The 17,388-nt window shown below is 34.0% G+C and overlaps 2 protein-coding genes across 2 annotated transcripts; both read right to left on the bottom strand.

Moving 5' to 3' along the window:
- Positions 1-3,795: 3,795 nt before the first annotated feature.
- On the bottom strand, positions 3,796-5,861 carry LOC18094718 (trimethyltridecatetraene synthase). Its single transcript, XM_006369072.3, has 2 exons — positions 4,899-5,861; positions 3,796-4,487 (listed from the first exon to the last, which is right to left on the bottom strand). Exons 1-2 carry the CDS (start codon positions 5,808-5,810, stop codon positions 3,858-3,860), a joined length of 1,542 nt encoding a protein of 513 aa, XP_006369134.1. The 5' UTR covers positions 5,811-5,861; the 3' UTR covers positions 3,796-3,857.
- A 4,959-nt stretch (positions 5,862-10,820) lies between these two features.
- Positions 10,821-16,769, bottom strand: LOC18094717 (linoleate 13S-lipoxygenase 3-1, chloroplastic). Its single transcript, XM_006369070.3, has 8 exons — positions 16,212-16,769; positions 15,685-15,965; positions 14,337-14,574; positions 13,848-14,180; positions 12,886-13,079; positions 12,400-12,701; positions 12,011-12,277; positions 10,821-11,851 (listed from the first exon to the last, which is right to left on the bottom strand). Exons 1-8 carry the CDS (start codon positions 16,609-16,611, stop codon positions 11,095-11,097), a joined length of 2,772 nt encoding a protein of 923 aa, XP_006369132.1. The 5' UTR covers positions 16,612-16,769; the 3' UTR covers positions 10,821-11,094.
- Positions 16,770-17,388: the final 619 nt, after the last annotated feature.

Genomic DNA, 17,388 nt, shown 5'->3' with positions numbered 1-17,388 from the left:
TGCGTCATTCAAAGAGTGCGAATGAACTCAACACGCACCAACCAATTTTTTTAATGCATATTTTGTATTTATTAAAAGACTAAATTGCCTATAAATCAACTTGATAATAACTAAAAAAAACCAACATGAAAATGCAAAAAAGCTTCTAAAAGCAAGTTAAAGAATTTTTTTATTAAAAGTAATTTAATCAATTCACCATGCTTAAAAAAAATAAAAAATCCCTAGCCTCAAGTTAAATTCATTTTTCTTTTAAGAGTAAGTTAGTCATTTTATTATACCTTTAAAAGTTAAAAAGACCAGAATGTCTCTAATCAGTTTGGTAATGACTAATTGATCTTAGAGAAAAGACTGCATTACCCCTATAACTAGCTCATTAATTGTTTTTTGGAAGGGAAAAATAATAATTACATTGTTGTGGTGAATAGTAACGTGTGTTTAGGTGAAAAATGAATTCATCTTAACTTTCATTTTTTACTAGATCGGTGACCCGTTGTGAAAAACCGCTAAATTATAATCTGAGTAAAATAAATAAAGTACCGGATATATTAAATAAAAGGATTTCAAGTATTGTAATTGGATACAATAGAATAAAATATAACATGTTATGGTGTGAATTAAGTAAAAAGAAGAGTTGAGTGACAAAAATAGAAATGAGAAGAAATGAGGGCCAATGTGTAAATAGGTAAAAGTTAGACTATAAATGCTCCATTTTTTCTCTTTTGGCCGCGAGCTTGAAACAAAAAGAGGGGGGGAAGAATTGTGTGATTTTTCTACTTAAATTCTCATTGATTTCACTAATTAAAGTGAGTAATTAGAGTGATTAACTTAATTAAACATCAAGAGGGGGTGATTTTAAGGTGGTGAGTGCATTGGAGGAAGGATTTCAAGCTAGAGTTTGAAGAGGGAGAAGAAGAGAACTTGATTTTTGTTGCATTCTTTCCTTAAATCCTTATCAAAGTGAGGTAAATAACATACTCCAAATGATTAATTCCTTTAATTTTATGTTTGATGAAGGATTATGCAAAATTATGATTATGTGAAGTTGTGGATTTATGTTATAATTTATAGGAATAATGCAAATTATGTTTGAACCATGTTAGAAAGCATGAATCATGATTGGGTAGGTGTTTAATTTTAAATAAAAGAAACAAAAATTATTTTTCCCCATGTTAATTGAATATTTGGCCAAAAGATGAATAATTTAGGGGATTTGAGGTTTAATACAATTGTTTGGAAAATATGGAAAGATAAAGGTTTATAAGTGTTATTATACGAATGGAGTAAGAATTTTTCAAAGAGAAAAGAAAAATCTTCACTTCCTTCCTTGGGGTTATTTTCGGCTAAATGGAGAAGAAAAATTAGAAAATGGAGTTCTAATAATATTATTGAGTAATCTTGCCAAATTAAAGACAATTGATGTTGATATGTTAAATTGAATATGGACTTTTGTGAAAAAATAAGTAAATGTTTCAAAAGAGGGGGTTTATCCTCCTTGAATTAAAAGTCAATTAAACTTAATTAAAGATGTTGTATTTAATTAAAGAATATGTAATGGGTATTAGAATTTCACCGGTTCGAATGAATGAACAATGACAAAGTAATTTTTGTTGGTACAGAGGAGGCCGCAGGATTTAATCAGCAACAATGAACCTCTTCACGCGCACAGACACCAGGTAGGTGTTCGACACTTCGGAGTAATTAATTAGTTTATATTTTTTATTGTAGAAGGAATTTTATAGATTGTAAATTCTAGTGCTGGTTACTGTAAAGAATGCCCTGTTGAATGGGCAAGTCTTGAAAAATTATTTCCTGGTTACTGGAAATAATGCCATGTTGAATGGGCAAGCCTTGAAACATTATTTCCTGGTTACTGGAAATAATGCCCTGACAAATGGGCAAGCCTTGAAGATTATTTTCCTGGTTACTGGAAGTAATGCCCTGTTGAATGGGTAAGCCTTGAAGATTATTTCCTGATTACTGGAAATAATGCCCTGTTGAATGGGTAAGCCTTGAAATAATGCCCCTGTTGAATGGGTAAGCCTTGAAATAATGCCATGTTGAATGGCCATATTAAGAAAATTAATTTACGAATTAATGGGATAATCACTCGATATAAAATAGATTAATTGTAAAACTTTGAACTTAAATATGCTGGTTTGTGGAAGACACTTTTGATATTTTTATTTTAGTAGATTTATCTCTATGTCTAGAAGAGAATTTATGAAATTAGAAATTTCAAAAAAAAAATAAGACAATTTATTCGATGATATGAAAGTCACTTTAATGTATATGAATAGTTAGTCCTTAATCAATTACTTATTGAAATGTGGAATTTTTAATCATGTTTAATGCGATTATGTTTTTAGATACATCGCACCCTCGATCTGAAAAGTAGATGCTTGGATAAATAATTTTGTTATGTAATTAATGTAATTGGAAAAACTAATATTTTGTTGTAATATACTTCCATATCTAAAAATTGTAATGTTTAGCTTATTATCTTGTGTATGATGTAATTTATAATGTTATTATTATTAAGTTGAATTATGGTTGGTTATATATCTATTTTGAGACATATACTTAAAAAAGAAAAAGAAAAAAAAAGAGACGATACATGTTATGAATTTATTAGCTTTTATCATAGTGTTCTATAGAAAATAGAATTGAGATATTGAAATATGCTTGAGTTTTGAAAGTCCAAATTATAAGACGAATATTGTGATTGATGTTACAGGTTGAGAAATGATTGAGTCGATAACTTGGTATCTAAATAATATAAAGAAAACTCCGCTGAAATTTCAAGAATATATATATGGTGCCAGTAAAGATGTTTTTATTTTTTATTTTTTATTTTAATTTTAATGGTGCTAGTAAAGATGTCTAGTAAATGCTATGAAATTTGGTTTCTTGTTGCTTCTTTGTATGTTGTCATCTATCTTATACATCTCTCAAATACCCACATGGTAAATACAATTCTCTTTCTATTGAGTTCTATATTAATCATTATCGTAACAACATCTTCATACAAGAATAATCAATCAAAAAAGAGCAGCTGGGTTACAACTCAGATTCTATTTGGTTTTTATTTTAAAATAAATTTTTTAAAATTTAAATTTTTTTTAAAAAAATTTTATTTCAAATGAATTTTTTTAGTGTTTTAATATCATTTTGATATATTAATGTTAAAAATAATTTTTTTAAGATAAAAAAATTATTATTTTAATATATTTTCAAATAAAAAATACTTTAACAAATAATTCTCACTACACTCAACGCAACCCTCGAAACACTCTCAAAACCATAGTTTTGAAACCCGGCCTGGCCCGGGGATGGAACCAGGCCGGGTTTAAAAAAAAAATAGGGAAAAGCAAAACCCGAGGTGACCTGATGATCTGGTTGATCCGGTAAGACCCGGTCAAAAACCTGATTGCAATCCGTTAACTTATGTTTTTTTTTATTGAAACAATGTTGTTTTAATTTAAAAAAAATAATTAACCTAAACGATTTGATAATCCAATCAAAATTTAGAATCAGATCTTAAACTTAATTAATTATCAGATTGGGTTTAAAAATTATGATGAAAAAACAATGGTGGTGCTGGACAGAGTTTTTGAAAGCAATCCAGTAAAAAAGTCCTAGTTTTGACGGTGTTATTCACGCAGGGCATGATGCCCTTTTATCAATTTGGGCTGGGGTCCAATAACTTAACCCGTCAGAGGCACCAAGTACCCCCTGTAATCTCTCCCTGTAATGGAGATGCACAGGTGATGTCACAAGCAAGCTATGGAGGAGAGCAACACAAGACAATACTAGTATTATTTCGAGAGAGAAAGGCTGAAACAAGCTAATAATTCCATTTACACGGAGTAGAGATGCGGCGGAAGTCGAGGCTCAGCAACAGCGACAAGCGGGTTCTTCTTGGGAGTAGAAAGTGCGAAGATTTCTTCCATATCCAAGTCCTCTTTCTTCATGCCTTTAGGCAATTTCCAATTAAATCCATGCAAGAGATTTGCCACACTCGATTGAATTATCTTTAACCCAAGAGGGTACCCAACGCAAATCCTCTTGCCAGCTCCGAAGGGCATTAGCTTAAAGTTTTGACCTTCAACTTCAATCTCCTCACCGAGAAATCTCTCCGGACAAAATTCATTAGGGTTGTCCCATATCTTAGGATCCCTCCCAATGGTCCATACATTCACCATCACAACAGTGCCTTTTGGAATATCATAGCCAGAAATTTGAACGTCTTCACGGGCAACTCTTGGGACCAGTAATGGCGACACATTGTGTAGACGCATGGTCTCTTTCATGATTGCAGTAACATAAGGTAAGTCAACGATGTCTTTTTCTTCTACCCATCTTTCTCTTCCGATTACTCTATCTAGCTCTTCTGTTGCCTTCTCAAAAATCTCTGGCTTCTTCAAAAGCTCGGCTAGCGCCCATTCTGCTGTCACTGCAGTGCTCTCAGTTCCGCCCGCAATCAAGTCCTGATTAAAAATAGAATTTACTATGAGAACTAGCCCGATTAATTTCGTTGGAATGGAATGAATATGCTCTTATGGCACAAATTGAAAACGTGAAGAGTTGTACAATAGTTAAGGAAACAAAAAACTATACTGTACAAAAAATAATTAAAATTTTAAAAATAATTTTTAAACACAAGAAAAGACATGCTCTACAGGCACAGGAAATAAGTCAAGGGATGGACATGGTGCCCTACAGGCACGGCACGCGTTTTCTTTTTCTTTTTTGTCCACCACTGCGTGCAAGCAGTCGATAGAAAGTCCATTTATATATCCACAAAAAAACAAGCTTGTGGTTGTTAGGAAAAAAAAGAAAAAAAGACGAGAAATTAATTTGCTTCAAATAATAAAAGAAGAGTTGTCCATAAAACATACCAGCGTGAGGGCCTTCACTCCGGTTCTTCCGAATTCGACATCAAGACTAGGATCATCGGAAAGTTGTAAGAGGATATCCATCATATCCTTAGCCACATAGTTCTTAACCCCATTTCTCCTAGCATCGTGTTCCTCCAGTTCATGCTCTATAAACCTGTCAACCTTTTTGGCCACAGCCTTCATTTTCTTGATGTTCCCTTGCAAATCGAAGTAAGAGAGCCAAGGGATCCAATCCCCTATTTCTAACACCCCATTGAGCACGAACAACTCATCTAAGATTTTCTTAAACTCATGTGGTGTATACACTCCCTTCCCTTTTTCCGATTCAAGTGTGTAGTTTCTCCCTAACACCAACCGACTAATCACGCTAAGACTCAAGTCTGAAAACTTCTCTCTCGTTTTGAAAGGAGTTCCGCTCGTCTTGTAAAGACTTTTTAGCAGGGAATGCAGCTCCTCTACACGCACATGCTGGTAAAAATCAAGGCGTTTTGGACTAAAAATTTCCATGTTGCAAAACTTGCGCAGGTGGCTCCAATAAGGCCCATATTGTGACCATGTAATGTCGGAGTAATTATAGGTGGTGTATTTACCTGCAGCGATTTTGGGCCGATCGGCAAGGCTAATGTCATGGGTTTTGAGGATGGCTTCAGCCACTTCAGCGGAAGAGCCTACAACCACGGGGATTGACCCAAATTTGATTTGCATAATGGGTCCATATTTCTTGGCAAGTTCGTGAAGGGAGCGGTGGGGAAGTGGACCTATAAGGTTGAAGTTTCCGATTATAGGCCATGGTTTTGGGCCTGGTGGAAGTTTTAGTTTACGGCTGAAAAGGCGGCGAGAGAGGAGGATTAGCACTACGGTGGCAAGACCAGCGGCGGTATAAGTAATCGCTGGCGGAGGAGGATTGTCCATTTGTCGGTGCTTGTGGTGGTAATGTGGATCTTCAGTGACAAGAGTGTTAGGGTGATGTGTTACTTATAGTAGAAAGAAATGTGCCTGTGTAGTGTCACTTTGCATAGCCAAGTTACATGTCATCATGCTGTAATTTAAATTGATTTTTTTATTCTTTTTTTAACATAAATCGAATCTGACAAACGATGGTTGTTGAGCAATTGTTTATATTATTATTATTATTATTATTATTATTTCTTTTCCCATTGACGCGATGGTTGTTAGACTTGTGTGCGATATTGATACAATGGTTGTTGGGAAATTATTGTTCTGTTTTAACTTTTCTTCTCTCTGATCCGTACTATGGTTGTTCTGCAATTTTTAGAGTAGAACCAGTACATGGAATAATTATTTTTTAATATAAAAGAATTTAACATCATAAAGAATTTTTAACTATATTATTAAGCTTGATTAAATAGATTAATTTTAAAATCGTTAGATTTAACTTTTTATATAACTCAAATTTTCAATTAAATTATGTGGAACAAACTTAATTTAAATTGATTGATTTCATAGATCCAAATACAATCTTAAATATAATCAATAAAAACATAACTTAACTTAAAAAAATAATTTAAATGACAATTTTATTTAAATATTAAGACAGTGACATATTAGATCGACATCGGTCCCCCTATGACCTGGTCATGGACTATATTGAGTTTAATAATTTTTTTATAAATTTTTTTAATTAATTATATAATGAAAATAGATGCTCACAAAATTGAACATCAATCTAAAATTAAAAATTTATTTTAAACAATTATCCTGATTGAATAACCATTATTGATATTAGCAATTGTTTAAGATCATTGTTATTCCTATTAGCAATTTATTAATAAAATTGCCCATTCAGGGTTGAATAGAGTGTACTATTTTTCTAATATTTTTTTACCATGGGTTATATCTTGAAATCTGTTACCAAATTATATGTCTATTTGGGAGTGTAGTTGCGGTTGCTTTTCAAAATATTTTTTTATTCTGAAATGCATCAAAATGATGATTTTTTATTTTTTAAAAAATTATTTTTGGGATCAGCGTATCAAAACATAAAAAAAATTAATTTTTAGTAAAAAAAAATTTGATTTTTTTGGAAACGCAGGTTGGCCTGCGTTTCCAAATGCTTTCTGTGTTAATTTGATAAAAGACCTAGAAAATTATGTCAAAGAACCATCTCAACCCAATAGCTTAAGTTGTTAGGTGAGGCCCCAAGATATGATTTATATTATTTTCTAACACACCCTTTCAAGTGAAAGCCTTTTGGGCTTGAAACCTGCATAGACTCACATTATCTTGTGTTTAATTTTTATCAAATAAATAAGAATAGTGAGATTCGAACTCGCGACCGCTTGATCATCAAAGCTCTGATACCATGTTAGAGAACCATCTCAACCCAATAACTTAAACTGTTAGATAAGACCCCAAGATATAATTTATATTATTTCCTAATTAATTGGAGATAACATGCTTGTGTTTTTTTAAGTACACCTATCAGTTTAAAAATAATAATCATTTTATATTTTATCAATATAAATTAAAATATTTATCAATTGTTTTCACATATCACAGAAACATGAAATTGTATTTGTATTTAACTATGGAGGAGATATATGAAATCATGAAACATCCAGAAATCAAAATTAATAATATTATTTCGTTTCAATAGAAAAGAATGGGGACCCTTTATCCTCCATTATTCAATGGAAAGCACCTCGCGGGGTTCAAAATATTTGGAGCATCTTAAACAGTCCTCGCATCACAAAGAAAGCTATGGCAAAAAGATCGCTTGACTTGACCACATGATGTGACACTTTATATTATATATATAAAAGAATTCCGCATCAGCAAAGGTGTGCATTTCACGCTTTGACTAGGAAGTTTTAACACTTAAAAATTTCTTTAATTTTTAAAGTATTTTTTTATTTAAAATATATTAATTAAAAAAAATTAATTTTATATAAAAATAACTTTAAAAATTTTCAAAATCCTTTGATATCAAGCCTGATAATATATTTTTTTTAGATTAATGTGGATATCCAGACCAGTTTGCGCGTACCTTAACTAATCCCACAAGCTATAAAGTTAACGATCATGTAAGGTTTTAATGGCCGTAAAGTTTATAAGACTTGAACTGGTGATATCTGAAAAGCAAATTCATGATCTAACCAGTTAAGCTACACTTTTTTAAGGTTATCATTCTATATTCTTATATTTCTTATGATAATGTATTTCTTATACTTTGATAAATTCACTCAAATCCTCCCTTATATCAAGCACGCTAATTTGTGAATTAATATGGAAGAAATCTCTATTAGTTTTTTTTTTTGGGACTCGAAAAATGGCATGCCAATGAAAGTGGAAGATCTCCTTTATACGTGAAATTATGCAGACAGTCATGATAAATTTCTTATATGAGAATTATTTTAAAGTTGTAATAATGTTACAGTCATGATAAATGTTTTTCTATTTTTTTGGAAAAATCGATGGGGTCAATCTTTTTTTTTAATTATTATTAATATGGGTGTCCGGGCCAGCTTGTGCGCACTCGACTAATCCCACGGGCCCTGAAGTTAACGACTATGTAAGCCTCTAGTGGCCATCATATTAGCAACCACATGACTCGAATCTGAAACAACAGAGAAAACAAACCTCTTAACCCTAAATTTTTATCACGGAGCTACCTACTATATATATATATATATATATATATATATATATATATAGTTGATGGGGTCAATCTCTTACATACAAGCTTGGTATCATTTAGATTTTAAGTTTTCTTTTCACGCTTTTGAGATATGAACAAAATAAATTTATTACAACTTTAAAATCTCACTCTATTTGATTTAAAAAATAATAATAATTGCAGCAGCCCGTTTTCGGTTCTTACACTTCCAGAAACAAGAGCACAAATAGAAAATGGAAACACAAAAAAAAAAATAGCAAACAACAATATCTTAGAAGAACTCATTGTGCTTTAATTATAGCTTATTTAGGATGATAATTTGGTACAGCTTCATTCTTTTTTTCACACTTTCCTATTTGTTTTTGTGTTTTAAATTTTTTAACTTTAAATTAATATTTTTTTGATATTTTTATATTATTTCAACACGTTGATATCAAAAATAATTTTTTAAAATAAAAAATATTTTAAAAAATAATTACAAATACACTTTCATACAGTAAAAGAAAGAGAGGCAGCAGGGTTTTGTAGCCCACAAAAACCAGTTCTGTCTTCCAAAAAAAAATTGAAACTGTCAATTCTTTGTTTTTTTTTTTCTTAAAAAAAAAAGACTACGTAAATTGGTAATTTCTGGAGAGTTAGGTAAAGGATGGTGTTTCATGCTCAATGTTATGAACCTGTCAGCACGTTACTCACTTTCATCCAGAAAGTAGTTTCTTTAGGCTTTTGCTGAATATATAATGGCAATTACTCTTTGAACCTTTTGAGTTTTGAGCATAATGCCAAAAACATGGTTGTTGAACCAAAATTATTACTCCGCCACATGGGCCCATACGTACAACGAAAGAACATGATTCTTCACAACATTATAGATTTTATTTTAATCTTATTAGAATATACACATTATTCATTCTTCTTAGATTTTATTCTTTTTATTTCTCATTGCTTTGATTTAAGTTTTCATACTTAGATTCCTGATGACCCGCTACATTATTATTTTATATAAAACAAATCAAAATATATTATTAAATTTATTTTTCAATCAATCTAATATTAAAGAATGTATTTTTTTTTAAAAAAATCAATTTGAAAAGAGATTCAAAACAAATGATTCAAGTCAATCCGAGTCAACTTACCAAAAGCATAACCCGGGTCATGAAACTAATATAACTTCATTAAAAAAATCAAAATAAATTAAGAAGTCTATTTTTCAATTAATCAAATATTGAAGGATGAAATTAAAAAAAAATAATTAAAAAAAACACAAAAAAATGACTCGAGTAAACTTGGGTTATCTTGTCAACCCATGACCCGGATCATAAGACTGAGACAACCTCATAGTAAAAAAACAAAAAAAATAACCCGAATCAACTTACCAAACTCACAATCCAGGTCATAAGACTAGCTAATACCGAGAAAGAAAATCAAAACAAATTATGAAGCTCATTCTCAATAAATTCATTGTTGAATGATGAAATTGAAAAAAAAATTATTCTAATAAAAAAACACAATAAAATAACTTGAGTCTAACCGGGATAACTCTCAAAATCTGTGATCTAGATCATAAGACCGAGATAACCTCATAAAAAGTAAACAAAAAAAACCATAAAGCCTAATTCCCAAACACTTTTTGAGTCTATGAATTTCCCTTTCTTTTATAGCCATAAGATATAGCATGCATTACGTAATTTTAAAAATCTTTTTTAATTAAACAAGCGACTTGAATCAATAAGTGATGCTCTCAAAACGTGAAGAGCCTTTTCATAAAGGTCATGGCTTCACGAACTAAGTTATTGGTTATTATGCATGCTGATAAAATAATTGCTCAAAAAAAATAATTTTTCTTGGCAAAACCTCGAATCTTGAGTCAAACCTCTTGCGGTTAAAATCCATAGAAGGACACTTTATCATTTACCATCAAATAATATACCCAAAATGAGAGATTAAAATTAACACAAATAATCATAAAAGAGTCAAATAAACTATTTTAAATTTACACCGAGTCAATTTACAATTTTAATATGCAAAATAATCAAAGAATTGCATGCATTGAATGATGATGTATGTTGCGTCTTTGATCAAATTAATTTTCAAAATACTCAAAACTAGAATCCTTTTTGTTATCATTTCAACAATGAGATATGAATGAGCATGATTTTTGAAAGTCAAGGCTAGCTCTCGAGAAAAGGGTTATTATGTGAAAGCAAGTGGTTCATTGATAGGTCTCGGACAATCATTTATGAAAACAATGCAAAGAAACCTGGTTAAAGCAATTTATAATGCTCATAAAAGAAAAGAAGAGTAATTTTTAGATGTATGGTTTGAATAACCAAGAGAGATCACATGATTGCTTGGAGCGCTATCCTTATTCTAAAGTCTATATGTCATATACAATACTATGTTACAAATGCAGCCAGAACTATAATGCATTATATGGACACAAAAATGTAGGAATGGCCTACTCTCGGTACCGACTCCAACTTTGAGCGGCCTAAAAATACCTAATTAATAAACTACAGGGGCAAGTTCCATGCCGCTACTCGAGTCCAGGTTTATTTTGGCTTATATTGACACGCTATTTGGGACACCTCTACATGTAACTCCAGGTCCTGAACTAGGGGCTAGTAATTCATATGGCAGCACCCCTGCACCACACCGGTGCTTAAGGCGAGGATCAGCATTCCTTCTGTCTATCTCCTTCTCGATCTGCTGAATCTCTGCCGAGAACTCATAAAATGCCTCGATTATTTCAGCATCGCCTGACCATATTGACGGCTGTTGTCGTTCCCCTATGTACTCCTCGTCCGGTGAGTGTGTTGATAATATGTCCACCACAGCCATGAATTTTGTTGCTTGCAATAAACTTGGCAGTGCCAATAGGTAATATTTTTGTGGATCAGCCAGGAAATTTGCATACTCGGGGTCATTTTCTTCGGGAATTAATCTTCTCATTAGGGGCGGTCTATTAGGCACATAACCACCATAGGGGTACTGCCCAAAATTGAGCGCGGCATGCTGTGCGGATGCAAGCCAGATGATGGTGGTGAGGATCGAGACAAGATCGTCAGTGGTTTCCAGCTTGGGCCACCAGTCAGCATCACGAAGATCGAAATGACCTACATTGATGGACTCAGAATACCATGCTTGTAGCTCCTTGTCATTACAAACCAAGCTTGAATCTGGGTAGTAACGCTCAACATAGGTGCGAACCCAGTTCTCGATTGCAGACCAGATTAGTAGCCCATCTTGGGCATATGGGTAGTCCTCAATTAGAAGCTTTAGACCGTGTGGTTGTGTTGGGTCAGGTACTGCCATACCCCTGCAACGGTGACAAAGATAAACTCATGTTAAATGCAAAGTTTCTACAAATACATGCTTAATCTCTGATCCATGCTGACCCTATCTTTGCGTGCTTAGGGGAATAGTGTTTAGGAGCTGTTTATAGATGCCCATAAAAAGTAGTGCTTAGTAAATGTACCTGCGAATGAGATCGGCAGGGAGGCCTTCCTTGTCAAAACGCCAAGAGCTTTTGTAGGCAGCTGCGCTGATCTCCATACAATAGCGGCCGGGAGTGAAGCAAGACTCAATAACACCATCAGCATTGATTAAGTTTTGGCGGGCTAAGGCATTGATCTCTAGTGTATATCTCATGTGTGGATCCAAAAGTTTGAAAATAGGATGCATTGCACTCATTTGCCTGTGCGCTGCTAGTATAAATGGCTCCAGGGAAGCATGTGTACGTAACCTATAATCATCATAACATTTCCATTAATCCGCCAACATCTAAAAAACCATGCATCATTGTTCAAGCAACTTAATGGTCATCCTTTGACAACTTGAGTTATTCAACTTAATCATTGTTCTTACCAGTGATTGACAAGCTGGTGAACACCAGCATCGTTGGAGCAAACATGAGCCTTAGCGAGTTGCCAAACCCAATTGCTAGTTGCATCCATAGGAGGTGTAACCACACGCTTTGATCGGGAATTTGGCCCCGCTGGTGGGAGGCTAAGCTCTATAGCGATGGGCTTAAGTGTCCCAAGAGGCGTCAAGAAAAACATGGTACGAGTTGCATACGCTTTTCTACCATCAAGGGCATTAATCCGGTCCAAAAATGGGAGATAAGCATCATGGTAATCAATTATAAACAGTTTGTTTTCCTCCAAGGCCTGCAAAAGTGATATAATAAACAATAATATTTAGAGGCGGCATGATTAAGAACAAGTGCATTAAGCATAAGATCTAACGAGCAATATCAAAAAAGAAAGAAGAAAGTAAAGAACAAAAACACACGTGATAATGCAAGTCTTTTTTAATATAACAAAAGGAAAGAAGGAAATTTATGATTATCACCTGCGAAACGGACAAGCCATTAAGATGGCCCAGAATGTGTTCCTCCTTGAAAGCGGATTCTTGCGGACCGTAAATTTCAGGATCAAGATTGCTTTTTGGTGGAAAAACCTTGAGGCTCTCAATGCTAACTGGGTTAACTCCTGAGACGGCTTGACGAGCAAATTCGTCGTCTCTCAACCAGGCAAACTTGTCCCCTGCAACAGTGTGAATCACATTATTGTAGATTTTGGGTTTTGAGTAATTAATTATGTTTTGATGCTTACACGTGAATTGTGAGTTTACAGGAAATCCACTTTGGACATAAAGAACTGTGCAGTGCCATTAAGGCATTGAAAACTCACAAACACGTTTTTTAATACATCCAAGATTGGTTCCCGATTAGGCATCCGACAAAGGGAAATGGACAAATCACTGGTGAACTTTTTCTCTCTTGTAATCAAATGCTAGACACGAATATTCTTCCTTGCGAACAGCTACGAAAACCGGACTATCAACCTTTTCTTTCTTCTAAAACTTTTTGAGCGTGCATGACTTGGATCCCACTAATGATGGCAAATGCGTGGTGGGCTGCCAGGATATTTACCTGTGATTTTTATTTATTTATTTATTTAGTGGTTTTTTTTTTGTTGGTATTTTCATGTTAGTATAATTTTAATGGCATAAATCAAGTAAACTTCAAGAACCGATTAAAAACAAGCCATCCACATCTCAGGAACCGAACTCTAATGAATCATACGATCAAAATTCTGGCTATATAGAAAATTTAACAAGTGAGTTTACCTAGTGAATTATACAATCAAGATTAATTCTATGTCTATATATCTTGTTTTAAAGCTAAATATATTGTATGGTCTAAAAGTTCCATAGTTCTTATGATCTTAAATGAAACAGGTGAATAAAAAATGCAACACTGGAAAACGAATGATGCAAAAAAAAAAAAAACAGGAATCAAGTGTACTCACTGGAAAGGATCTTTGGCGTGTCATATTTGAGCAATCCCTCACTAGATTCTTGTATCTTAGTAACCACTTTGGGCAATGGTAGGTTCTTCCAGATTTCATCTTGCAACCCTACTTTAAGAAGAAGCCCTTCTTTGTAGAGAATATCAATGTCTGAGAAGCCACTGAAGTCATGATTTTCAGCAGAAATGGTTGCCTTGAGGGATGGTATTATGTTATGAAGCACTGATTTAAGCCTCCCAGCTGAGAAAGTGTTTTTCTTAGACTCCTCAAATTGTTCATCTCTAGGCACGTATAGTGGCAATGGCTTCTCCACTCGGCTCTCTGCAGTGATATCTGGTGCGCATGCAAGAAATTGTTCAGCAATTACACATGCAACAGAGATCGAGATGTCTAATCGGTAACCAACATAATTAACCACATTTTCTTTTCCTGGACTCGTAAGTTCGAATTATCAAATTATAGGGGGGAAAATGGCAAGACCACACTAACCAGAGTCCATTGGGAGGCGACCAGTACGGCATCGTCTTGGGAATGGGATTTTTTTACCGCCAAGACTTGGTCTAGTCAAGTTAACGCTCTTGTCTGGATTTCCCAAATCATTGTACACATCGAAGTCGTAAATCCTATCTGACAATTTTCTAACTCCTTTTCCATCGCCCCTAAGATCCCTCAGTTCCTTCTCTCTCAATGCTCGAAGCCCAGCTGGTGTCTCACTTGGTAAATATGGCTGCTCAAATGAAGACCACGCACAATAATTATTAAAAATATAAATAAATAAAAATTCTACTTCATGAGTACAGTCTAAGTGGGCCCACAATTAGCCTATCTTAATCGAAGTACATGAGACCATTCTCCTAATAAAATTTACAAACAAGAGGAGCATGATCCATGCACAGCACATTCAAGGACTTTTGAAGGTATCAGTGATCAGATGACAGTTGTCTTAAACAGTTACGATACATTAATACAAACAAACTGAACCGACAGATCTATCATGTGCAAGCTCGTGTAAGGAAGACGGAAGTTATTACTTTTCACATCAAAGTACAGATTGGTTGAATCTACATTTTAGTGGGGCGGCTTTTTGATATATATGTTTTTTAAAATATTAAAAATATTAATTAAAAATAAAAAAAATCATATTTTAATAAAAAACAGGTTGGACTCCAACCCTAGCTTTAGTTTCTATTTTTTTTTTTAAAAAAAAAACAGAGACAAGTTCTTGCCCTAGTGACCCATCCATATTCTAGTTGCTTGAGGCTCATGGGTTCATGGTCTTTTCAAGAGAGTGACCCGTCCAATTATAGGGGAATCAAAATAAAGGTGTTGTTGCCAATTTACTTTTTCCTCAAGGTTTGTCAGCAAAGTGGGCATTCCACTACTTATTTTTAAAGTGACGTGTGTATGGAGATTCAATTTTCCTTTTTTTTAACTCAGTCAAACTAAATTAATATCCTGCTGGGAAGAACTGGTAGTAATCTCTTGCTGATCACTTCAACCTTAACCCCTCATCCTCCCCTCTTGAAAGACGAGGAAAAAAAATTATGATCAGAGTCCCACGCAAGCAAAACCAATCTTTAAAAAAACAAGACGGCAAAAAGGAGGAGTTGAAAATTCAAATGTCAGCAGGTTCTGATTTGTTCTACTCCCTCATTTGCATAGAAGTCAAAACCTAACTGCATCGATTTAATATCTGGTTTGACCTTTATGGATCGTATATTATTGAGCAACAACATACAAAATTTTTTTTAAAAAAAAATCAAATCTAACCATATCTTGCTTTTTCCAAAAGGGCATAATTCCGAGAAGGAAAAAAAAACAAAAAAGCGACACATACCTTATTAGAGAAAAGAATTCTCTTCCCAGGATGATCTTTCTTAGATTGTATCCATGAGTTGCAAGGGAAATGGACTGGACCACAAGCAAAACCTTCAATGGTGATACTCTCCATGAAAAACTCCTGTTGATGCTTGTTGCTCACTGTGATTGCCCCAGGCACACCGAAATTTGAGTCAACTGTAAATTCAGCAGTGTAATGGACCCTCTCAGCTTTAAGATTTGATTTCTTTGACCAGTCTCTCAACGCAGCTGGCTTGCTCCTCTTTGGTTCCTTGCTTTCTACAAGAACCAATTAAGATCATTGTTGAATTATAAGTATGATCTAAACAAAATAGGCGGGTCTTTAAGGGCGTAATTAATTGTGTTAAACATGTAAATCAAGCTAGGTTCTTTATAACACAACAAAGAAAACTGAAAACTGAACGATCACTGATCATTACTAAGAATCCCAAGAGCAGTGCTAATGATCGATGATCACCCTTTTATTTAGTACCCAGAAAGAGAAATACGATTTGCTTGACTTACTTGGATCAACATCAGTGCTAATAAGCTCCAAAACAACATTTCTCCCAATCTTGTCAGTGAAAGAATCCAACTGCTTCACAATAGTCGCCTTCAAGTCCTCCTTGTGCTTGTTTCTCACAGTCACCACAGCTCTCACCTTGAAATTCACTGCCTTTTCAGGCACAGTAGTTTTGTTGTTGGTCTTAATTATATCTTCACTAATAGCTGCCACAGGAGCCCTCACGGCTCTCTTTAACTGCTCCTGTCTTCTAATTTGTTGCGAAGGCACCAAAACTGGACTCCCCAAGAACTGGTTCCTCTTAACCATTCCTACCCTTTGGTTCGTCAACATTTTTGACGTTGGTAAAAATGATGATCCATCAATCAAACGACCCCCAATGATTTCTGTAGCTAGTGCCATCCTGTTTCTCTCCCTCTTTTTTTCTCTTCAAAGGCTGTATGCTTCCGCGGAGATGAGAGAAAATGGGTGTCGAAGACCAAGAAAGAGGAGGTCGGTAAGAGAGCAATGGATGCGCTGGAGGTCTGTGAAGACTGCTTTTTATTTCTCTTTGATGAATCTTTATGTGCCTCTGTGTGACCTTATTTATACATGTGTAACATCTTACGAAGCCAGAACGAAAATGATGTGTCCCATAAAGCATTTCTCACCGTCCACACGTTTTTCAAATTATTTAATTTTGTTATTTTGAATCGCCTTTTCTTATTTATTTATTTATTTATTTTTATGCAGAGAGTATTTGTATTTTGAAGGCTAAACTGGCTGCTGGGTCAAAAACGAGTTTTCTCGAGTAAAATAGAGACGCGGTTACGGAGGGAAGGCGAAGTGAAAGTGGGGAGGTGTTCTCCGGAGAAGGACATGCATGTCCTTGTCTTGCACTAAAATTGACAACCATGTCCTACCGCATTAATTCAAATTAGATATAAAAAATGATAATAATTAAATCGGTAATAAATGATGTTCATTTAATTTTATTTAGATTTAAGTTTTAAGGAAGCTGGGAACAAAAGTTGTTAAACTCCCCTTTTTTTTTTTTAACTAGAATTAGTGGGGGTTTTTTTAACAAATAATAAAATTATAAAAGAGACATGTATTTTTTTCATCAAAAATATTTTGTTGATTCATGTGATTTTTTAATTCTTGACAATAAAGTGGGGTTTTTTATTTATTATTATCATC

This window comes from Populus trichocarpa, chromosome 1 (genome assembly GCF_000002775.5).
Source record: "Populus trichocarpa isolate Nisqually-1 chromosome 1, P.trichocarpa_v4.1, whole genome shotgun sequence".
Lineage (NCBI taxonomy): Eukaryota > Viridiplantae > Streptophyta > Magnoliopsida > Malpighiales > Salicaceae > Populus > Populus trichocarpa.
This window is presented reverse-complemented; position numbering and strand designations above follow the sequence as displayed.

Bases quoted from the DNA above. Each gene is read 5' to 3' on its own strand.
- LOC18094718 (XM_006369072.3), bottom strand. From the start codon at position 5,810: ATGGACAATCCTCCTCCGCCAGCGATTACTTATACCGCCGCTGGTCTT. The intron at 4,488-4,898 runs GTATGTTTTATG...ATTTTTAATCAG, and splicing joins GAGTGAAGGCCCTCACGCTG to GACTTGATTGCGGGCGGAAC.
- LOC18094717 (XM_006369070.3), bottom strand. From the start codon at position 16,611: ATGGCACTAGCTACAGAAATCATTGGGGGTCGTTTGATTGATGGATCA. The intron at 14,181-14,336 runs GTTAGTGTGGTC...CATGCGCACCAG, and splicing joins TCGCCTCCCAATGGACTCTG to ATATCACTGCAGAGAGCCGA. The intron at 12,702-12,885 runs GTGATAATCATA...TCACTTTTGCAG, and splicing joins ATGGCTTGTCCGTTTCGCAG to GCCTTGGAGGAAAACAAACT.